At 43.8% G+C, this 9,534-nt stretch overlaps 1 protein-coding gene across 3 annotated transcripts in view; it reads right to left on the bottom strand.

Moving 5' to 3' along the window:
* The window catches only part of LOC149433078 (uncharacterized), a 144,510-nt gene that overhangs the window by 10,149 nt on the left and 124,827 nt on the right, over window positions 1-9,534 (bottom strand). Inside the window, exons 7-10 of one of the 3 annotated variants that reach the window (XM_089664680.1) lie at window positions 8,958-9,098; window positions 8,687-8,827; window positions 3,218-3,243; window positions 154-415 (exon numbers count right to left, since the gene is read on the bottom strand). In XM_089664680.1, coding sequence (XP_089520806.1) covers window positions 154-415; window positions 3,218-3,243; window positions 8,687-8,827; window positions 8,958-9,098 — 570 coding nt within the window. The remainder of the gene's footprint in view (window positions 1-153; window positions 416-3,217; window positions 3,244-8,686; window positions 8,828-8,957; window positions 9,099-9,534) is intronic. The other 2 variants (XM_089664681.1, XM_089664682.1) reach the window with 2 other exon arrangements.

Below are 9,534 nucleotides of genomic sequence, written 5' to 3'. Positions count from 1 at the left end.
TGCCTCTGATTTGTGTCCATAGGACATGTGGTTTTTGCATAGCTGAAGAAACAAAAAAGTAACTCCTACACCCTCATCTTATAAAACTTCCATTTGTAATGAGAAATTTACAACAAATAAAAGAACTTAGAGGAGTTCCGCTGTTTTACACACCAAGCTGGGAAGACATGTATTCCAAGTGTTGGTCATAGATAGCATCAGTCACATCGGAAATATTGATCCTCCCCCGTTTCATGGTGTGATAGAGGATCCCAAGTTTACATTGTTGCACATCATGCATGAAATGATGGAAGCCACTGTTGCCAATACAACAGGAGTGAACTCGTTTAACATGACGATCAGCCAGATCCATCAACCATCTATAATCTTCCTCGGAGGAACTGGAGAAGAATCCCACAACTTGCTTCCCGCTTAGCTGGTAACAAAAGGAGAAACTAGTTATTAAGCCAGACCAAACAAGCAAATCAACTGCAAGACATGACCTGCAACTCTCTCTTATAGATTGAAATTTAAAAACCAAAAGACAAAGCAACTGAAAAGGATCCCATTTCTAATAAAATCACTGTATAGTATAGAGAGCTCACCACATGCACAATTCTAGGCCATTCCAATATTCACTTCCCATCCACCATATGTGAATATGAACATCCTCGGAGGGGAAGGGCAGAGCTCAAAATTTCAAGTCCTGAGCTACTAGCTAAGCCTTAAGAGTTACTCACCACCTATTGCCCCACCCAACCTCTACCCTGCCCAGCCCTAACTCCACCCCTAAACACGCCCTCCAAAATTATCTCATGAAATGATACTGTGAAATGTTCCCTGCATTACATCAGGGTCCTCGGAGTCTCCCCCACATTACATCAGGGTTATCACAGTCCCCCCACATTACACCAAGGTCCTCATAGTCCCCGCACATTACATCAGGGTCCCCAGAACCCCCCCACATTATATTGGGGTCCCCAGAGTCTCCCCACATTATATTGGGGTCCCCAGAGTCCCCCCACATTATATTGGGGTCCCCAGAGTCCCACCACATGACATCAGGGTCTTCAGAGTCTCCCCACATTACATCAGGGTTCCCAGAATCCCCCCACATTACATCAGGGTCCCCAGAGTCCCCCCACATTATATTGGGGTCCCCAGAGTCCCACCACATGCCATCAGGGTCTTCAGAGTCTCCCCACATTACATCAGGGTTCCCAGAATCCCCCCACATTACATCAGGGTCCTTTTACAATATATCAGGGTCCCCAATGTCCCCCTAAACACTCCATCATACCGCATTTAACCTTAACCCCCCATAATCTCTCACTCACCAAGCCATAACTATCAAGCATATCCTACCGTCTTTTCCACCCAGCAGAACCTCAAATGCCCCCCAAACTCTGCCACCAGAATAACCACATCATCCTGAACCTGACCAAATCACCCATATGTTTACACACACACATACAGGCAAGCACATACAGACACATGTACACACACACACACATATAGACACAAGAAAACACACACAGACACATGTACACATGCACACACACAGACACGTGTACACACACATACAGACACATGTACATACACACACACATTCAGGCATGTGTACACACACATCCAGACACGTGTACACACACACACATCCAGACATATGTACACACACACATCCAAACACATGTACACACACACACACATCCAGACACGTACACACACACATCCAGACACGTGTACACACACACACATCCAGACATATGTACACACACACATCCAAACACATGTACACACACACACATCCAGACACATGTACACACACATATCCAGACATGTGTAGACACACACACACATCCAGATGTGTACACACACACCCAGACATGTGTGCACACACACATTCAGACACGTGTACACACACACACATCCAGACATGTGTACACACACACACATCCAGACATGTGTACACACACACACATCCAGACACATGTACACACACACATGCAGACATGTGTACACACACACATCCAGACACGTGTACACACAGATCCAGACACGTGTACACACACATCCAGACACGTGTGCACACACACACATCCAGACACATGTACACACACATCCAGACACGTGTACACACACATCCAGACACGTGTACACACACATCCAGACACGTGTACACACACACACACACACACACATACAAACACATGTATACAGCCATCCATCACACATCCAGGTACTGCATTCTAGGAGGAGGCAGAGAGCACAGCAGACACTCCCGGTCCCTTTGCTTTCACTTTGCTCTGCGTACTTAGCAGTCTGAATGCTCTCTGCCAGTGCCGATGTACAGACAACCCTGTGGGACACACTCACCCCCATGTTATTTCCACTTGCCATATGCGAGTAGGCGAGTGGAAATTTTGTGGCCTGGGAAGCGTGATATCTCGATCATCACTGCAGCAATGATCAAGATATAATTTTGTTGGGCAATTTCCTACAAAGTAAAAATAATCCTAGCTGCTAACGAGCAGCTGGATTACTTTTACAATTGGAGAAACGGGTCACATCCCCTCCCACCGCCACCACCTCCTTTACTGGGCTTTCCTGCGCGATCTGGGAGCCCGGTAAGAATGCAACCATGGCATCTGATTCTGGGCACACAGCGAGAGGAAAGAAAGTTGTTCCTCCCATTGTGTTATGTCAGAGACAGGAAGCAGCAAGGATTTTGTCACTTCCGGTTTCTGTTCCTTGCTTACCTGACCGTTAACAGCCAGTAAAGCAGCCAACCAGACGCCAGATCTCTCCATAAGGAGGACCTATCATGGCCCATGCTAATACAAGGGATGTTGTTCATCCCTTGTAATAGCAATAAAGTTAACAAAAAATAAATAAAGGTATATAAAAAAAAAAAAATTTAAAAAAAGTGCAAAGCCCCCCATTCCTCCGTACTCACTCACAAACATGAAGCAGAGACTTTTTGAAGTTGGTATTTAAATATTAGTACACTACAGGTTCCTGGGGTCCCGGGACCTGTTATCCCATACCATAGACTATATAATATGCTTGCACTGCAGGTATACTTTGAAATATATCTAAAGCAAATGTTTTATACCTTTATATATGGTTCCCCCTGCAATATTATCCCTGCACTGTGCAGCTTGTTCAATGGCTTTGAATTGCAGCACATTTTGAAGTTTATAGTCACATGATTTCACACATAAACTACATTTCTCACCTGGGAAAGCAAATTGTGAACTGGTCCTGTAAAGGTAAAAGAAAAGAAAAATGAAATAAAACATAAAATGTTTACATGTTATTAGACATTTGCAATGTTCCTGCAGTATGTTTGGAGTCAGCAGGAAAAACCACTGAGATCAGTCCAGGACGTGTCAGTTCTGAAGAATCTTCAGGGCCCATTTCTTGGAATCTGAACTTTTGATTGGCAGTCCTGGCAGCTGGACTGGCAAGTCTCTTTTACAATATAAAATAATGCCTGCCTGTCAGCGGGTTTCTATAAAAGACACTTTACTACCACAAGTTATGTACAGGGAATACAAACGATACATCCTAACATCTTTAACAACATTTTTAGGTTGTATCTCTGCATGCAGCTCCTCTGCCCCCCTACCATCACTCTTCTACCGATAATACCGGTTATACCTTACATAGGCTATCCCCCCTCCAGTCCATCATGAATGCTGCTGCCAGGCCCCTCCACCTTACCAACCGTTCAGGGTCTGCTACCCCTCTCTGCCAATCCATCCACTGGCCTCCATTCAATGTCCTCCACCCCTCTCTGCCAATCCTTCCACTGGCCTCCATTCAATGTCCTCCACCCCTCTCTGCCAATCCATCCACTGGCCTCCATTCAATGTCCTCCACCCCTCTCTGCCGATCCTTCCACTGGCCTCCATACAGTGTTCTCCACCCCTCTCTGCCGATCCCTCCACTGGCCTCCATTCAGTGTCCTCCACCCCTCTCTACCAATCCCTCCACTGGCCTCCATTCAGTGTTCTCCACCCCTCTCTACCAATCCCTCCACTGGCCTCCATTCAGTGTTCTCCACCCCTCTCTACCAATCCCTCCACTGGCCTCCATTCAGTGTTCTCCACCCCTCTCTGCCAATCCCTCCACTGGCTTCCACTCGCTCAACGAATAAAATTCAAAATACTAACAACAACTTACAAAGCCTTCCACAACTCCCCCCCAGCTACATCACCAACATAATATCAAAATATCAACCAAACCGCTCTCTTCGATCCGCCCAAGACCTTCTGCTCTCTAGTTCCTGTGTCACCATCTCTCATGCTCGCCTCCAGGATTTCTCCCGAGCTTCTCCCATCCTATGGAACTCCCTACCCCAACCTGTCCAGCTATCTCCTAATCTATCCACCTTTAGATGATCCCTGAAAACCTCTTTAAAGAAGCCTGTCCTGCTTCTAACTAGTAAACTGCCTTTTATTTTCTCCATCAGCTCCTCCCCTCCACAGGTATTACCTTTTGTATCATTCAATCCTTCCTCCTAGATTGTAAGCTCCCAGGATCAGGACCCTTGGCTTCCTCTTGTACCAAATTGTATTGTAAATGTAATGTCTGCCTTCATTTTGTAAAGCGCTGTGCAAACTGTTGGCACTATATAAATCCCGAAAAATAATAATAATGATAATAATAACTAGAAAAGCTACAATTTCTGGGGAAATTGTGTGAAGTGTTCTTTCCTCCACCATTAGTCTACAACTGGAGTGGACGGAGTAACTGGGTGGAGTGGGCGGAGTAACTGTTGTGTGGTTGGAGTGGCTGGAGTAACTGTGAAAAGGTTGGACTGGGCAGAGTAACTTTATGGAGTGGGCGTAACTGTTGTATACATATATATTTTGTGGTGAAATTGGTTCCATAGGAATGAATGGCGGAATGTTCAAAACTAGAGTGGGAGCTGACAAAAGCTAGAGTGTGAGCTGAAAGATCAGGACATGATTTCTAAACTGCCATCACTCCCTCATTTTCAAGCCCACCTACACAAATCTTATATCAAAATGTTCAGATATCCCTGCTGCCACTAACAATGTCCACGGCTAAGCCACAGTCCTGATAGTTTTCACAATATGACTATTTGTTTGCAACTCACACCGCCCATTGACATTCATTGAAACTCCACTCTAGCCACCTCAAATGTAAAGGGCAATTTCTAAACTGCGACTGTGCCTTCATTTTTAAAATTTCAGAGACATACTATGCATCAAAATGTAGGTCTGGGTCCTGTGATTCTCACAATATAGGAGTTATCATTTTTAAACTACAACCGTTTGAAGAAGGCAACCGCCAGTGAAGTGAGCAAGTTGGAGCAGTTTGTTTTTAACCGCTCTTCTCTGCCCTTGCTGTAGAGTGAGTTGCCATAGGAACCCAGGTGTGTGAGCAGGCAGCTGAGTGACAAGCCACTCCACCCAATTACTCCGCCCACTCCAGTTGTAGACTACTGCTGCAGGCAAGAACACTTCACACAATTTCCCCAGAAATTGTAGCTTTTCTAGTTTTTAATACATTTGTATTACTATTTAACACCCTTGTAAACCATTAGTTAGTCCTACACCCTAATTAACTCCCCTTCTCCTCATCTGACATCCACAATGACACCAGTACAGTGATCAGTGCTAATAAAAAGCACTGACACTGTACTAATGGCACTGGGCTGGAAGGGGTTAACATGAGGGGCGATCAAAGGGTTTTGCTGTTTTATTAGGTGCTTTGCATTAGTACTTCACTGTAAGCACAGCCATGCAAAGCAGTGTGCCAGAGCTGACAAGGAGGAGAACTGTTTTGTTTACAAGCAGTTCTCTCTCCCATCAGAGATGCTCGGCAATCACCAGGCTCCAGCGAGTAATCACAGGCCGGGACCCAGTGATTGACAGCTGCAGGGAGCGCGTGCGACCTCATGAGCACCCCCTACCCAGAAATGCAAAATCACGTATATACAGTATGCATGCTTTTGCTCATCCGTACCGCCCTGTAGCAATACTTCTGCTATAGGATGGATGGGAAGCAGTTAATGTCACCTAACGAGAATGCACAAACTCCTTTGTCATGCTTTAAACCAGGAACATCATTTAATTGATATTTTGAACAGAGCAAATTATAAATAAAATTGTATACTGTTATGCACAACAAACCTATTTTTGTTAATTACACTGATAATATACACATAAAAGTGGTATCCCCCCTCTTTTTTTATGCTTTTTTGTCTAATTTTTGCAAGATGACATTGATGAAAGAAAGCCTCTTTTATCCTCTAAAACACAACATATGTATTACTTTAATGTCTTGAAGTAATGACACAGTTTTCCCCAAATGAACAGGTCTATAGTGGAAATTGCTCTGGTCACATACCAAAAGAACGGGGAAACTCCTCTGCCGTGCTTTGCACCATAAACACAATTTTAGTGTCATTTATAGATGACAGAACTATAGTATTTTTTTTTTTACTAAAACTGATAAAAAAAGCTTCATTTTTATGTCTTTTCGTCTATAACAGGGGTCTCCAAACTTTCTGAACAAAGAGCCAGTTTTCTGGTCTTCTGACTTTAGGGGGGCCAGACTGTAACCAGTGGGAGTGGAAAATGCAGCAGAAATAGTGCCCAATCATTGGTGTCAGTGGAAGGAATGATTCCCCAACACTGGTATCAGTGAAAGAAAATTTGCCCCAATCCTGATATCAGTGGAAGGACCGGCACTCCAGCATTGGTGTCATTAGCAGGAGTAGTGCACAATCAATGATATCAGTGGGAGGTAAAGTGCACCGTCTTTAGTGTTAGCGGGAGTAATAGCACTCTATATTTTATATCAGTGGAAGGAATTATGTCCCAATGTTGGTGTTAGTGGAAGGAATGGTGCCTCATCAGTGGGAGGAATAGTGCCACAAGGGCCAGATAAAGGCAATCAAAGGACCGCATCTGGCCCCCGGACTGCAGTTTGGAGACCACTGGCCTATAGGATACATAGAAAAGAAAATAATTTTTGCAAGATAATATCGCTGAAAGAAAGCCTAGTTTTCCCCCCAAAACAAAGTACAGTGAGGAACAGAAGTATTTGAACACCTTGCGATTTTGCAAGTTCTCCCACTTAGAAATCATGGAGGCGTCTGAAATTCACACTGTAGGTGCATTCCCACTCTGAGAGAAAAAAAATTCCGGAAATCTCATTGTATGATTTTTAAAGAATGTATTTGTCTCGCACTGCTGAACAGAAGTATTTGAACCCCTGAGAAGATCCGTGTTAATATTTGGTACAGAAGCCTTTGTTTGCAATTACAGAAGTCAGAGGTTTCCTGTAGTTCTTGACCAGGTTTGCACTGCAACAGGGATTTTGGCCGACTCCTCCACATAGATCTCCTCTAGATCTGTCAGGTTTCGGGGCTGTCGCTGAGCAACACGGAGTTTCAGGTCCCTCCAAAGATGTTTTGTTGGATTTAGGCGTGGAGACTGGCTAGGCCACTCCAGAACCTTGATATGCTTCTTACGGAGCCACTCCTTGGTTCTCCTGGCTGTGTGCTTCGGGTCGTTGTCATGTTGGAAGACCCAGCCACCACCCATCTTCAATGCTCTGACTGAGGGAAGAAGGTTGTTGCTCAAAATCTCACAATAAATGGCCCCATTCATCCTCTCCTTAATACAGTGCAGTCATCCTGTCCCCTTTGCAGAAAAGCACCCCCAAAGCATGATGTTACCACCCCCATGCTTCACAGTAGGGATGGTGTTCTTGGGATGCAAGTCATCCTTCTTTTTCCTCCAAACACGACGAGTGAAGTTTAGACCAAAAAGTTCTACTTTGGTCTCATCTGACCACATGACTTTCTCCCATGCTTCCTCTGGATCATCCAGATGGTCATTGGGAAACTTCAGACAATGTGATTTCCTGATTTTTTTTTTCAATTCTGTCTTTCAGAGTGGGAATGCACCTACAATGTGAATTTCAGACGCCTCCATGATTTCTAAGTGGGAGAACTTGCAAAATCGCAGGGGGTTCAAATACTTCTGTTCCTCACTGTATGTATTGCTTTGTTGTCATAAAGTAACAGCAATGTTTTCCCCAAATAAACAGGTCTATTGTGAAAATGAAATAAATATCTCTGGTCCATAATAGATATAAAGGTATGAGAGCCAAAGTGGTTCAGCAAGAGGGTAAGATCCCCTGTCTGGAGGTAAGAACCCCTATCTGGTCTTTTTTGCTGTGTCCTTGCTGGGAAGATTCACTCTCTCCATTTGTCCTGGTGACTATTGTCTCTAACAGATGAAGTGATGGGAAGTTCAAAAAGTTACAGTTGTTACCAAATAGGAGAGGATACATCTTCCAACTGTGACCCCGGTGACAACCCTTTCCTGCTTTATCCGAAACAAAATAAAAAAGTTTTAACTGCACATGTACTTAAGGTATTTAGCAATACGCATGCCAGGGTGGAAATGATGGTGGGAACCAGTTGAACCATTTAATAGTCATCCAAATTCTACCCAGCACATGTGTGTACAGATAAGTTTCAACTTCCATGATCCTCCTACCTTCCCGAAAGAAGAGTTTGCCCTCGTCTCTGACACAGCCAAACCTATCTGGATCCAGATCAGGCTAAACACCAGTGGAGGCATTTCTAAAACTTATGCTGTTCTTTGTTGGTTAATCAGAGGGATTGGAAATGTAGTTAAATTTGCAAGGAACCAACCTTGAACGTGATCTGGTGCAGCATTTTTCTCTAGCTTTGTATTGGAGACTTCCACAGTTCGGCCATCCTCAGATCTCTGCTTTTTGGTCAGAGTTTTCTTCCCCTCACTGGTAAATTGGCTTGAATGTGCTGACTGCTCACCTGAAGGAAAAATAGGCATCTTACCAACTTATCAAATGACGCTAAATTCATCATATGCTGCAAATACACAATAAATTACTGCTGTAAGGTAGAGGGATTGGAAATGTAGTTAAATTTGCAAGGAACCAACCTTGAACTTGATCTGGTGCAGCATTTTTACCTAGCTTTGTATTGGAGACTTCACCAGTTCGGTCATCCACGGATCTCTGCTCTTTGGTTGGAGTTTTCTTCCCCTCACTGGTACGTTGGCTTGAATGTGCTGACTGCTCATCTGAAGGAAAAATAGGCATCTTACCAACTAATCAAATGGCGCCAAATTCATCATATGCTGCAAATACGCAATAAATTACTGCTGTAAGGTAGACTGACCATAGATATAAAACCAAATTAATTATTGTCAACATAATTGCTCATGGTGTTATTATTATTGATATATCTTTCTGGCAGATTTTATTTATTTCAGGTACTTATATAGCGCCATCAATTTACACAGCACTTTACATATATATTGTACATTCACATCAGTCCCTAACCCTCAAGGGGCGTACAATCTAAGGTCCCTAACTTACATTCATACATACACATACTAGGGACAATTTAAACAGGATCCAATTAACATACCAGCATGGCATTAGAGTGTGGAAGGAAACCAGAATACCTAGAGGAAACACAAACAGGCACAGGGAGAACATGCAAACTCCAGGCAG

Source organism: Staurois parvus, unplaced genomic scaffold, assembly GCF_062004578.1.
Source record: "Staurois parvus isolate SC_StPar_1 unplaced genomic scaffold, SC_StPar_1.0 ptg001987l, whole genome shotgun sequence".
In the NCBI taxonomy this organism is placed as follows: domain Eukaryota; kingdom Metazoa; phylum Chordata; class Amphibia; order Anura; family Ranidae; genus Staurois; species Staurois parvus.
The sequence above is the reverse complement of the archived record's forward strand: the minus strand, read 5'-3'. Positions and strand labels throughout refer to the sequence as shown.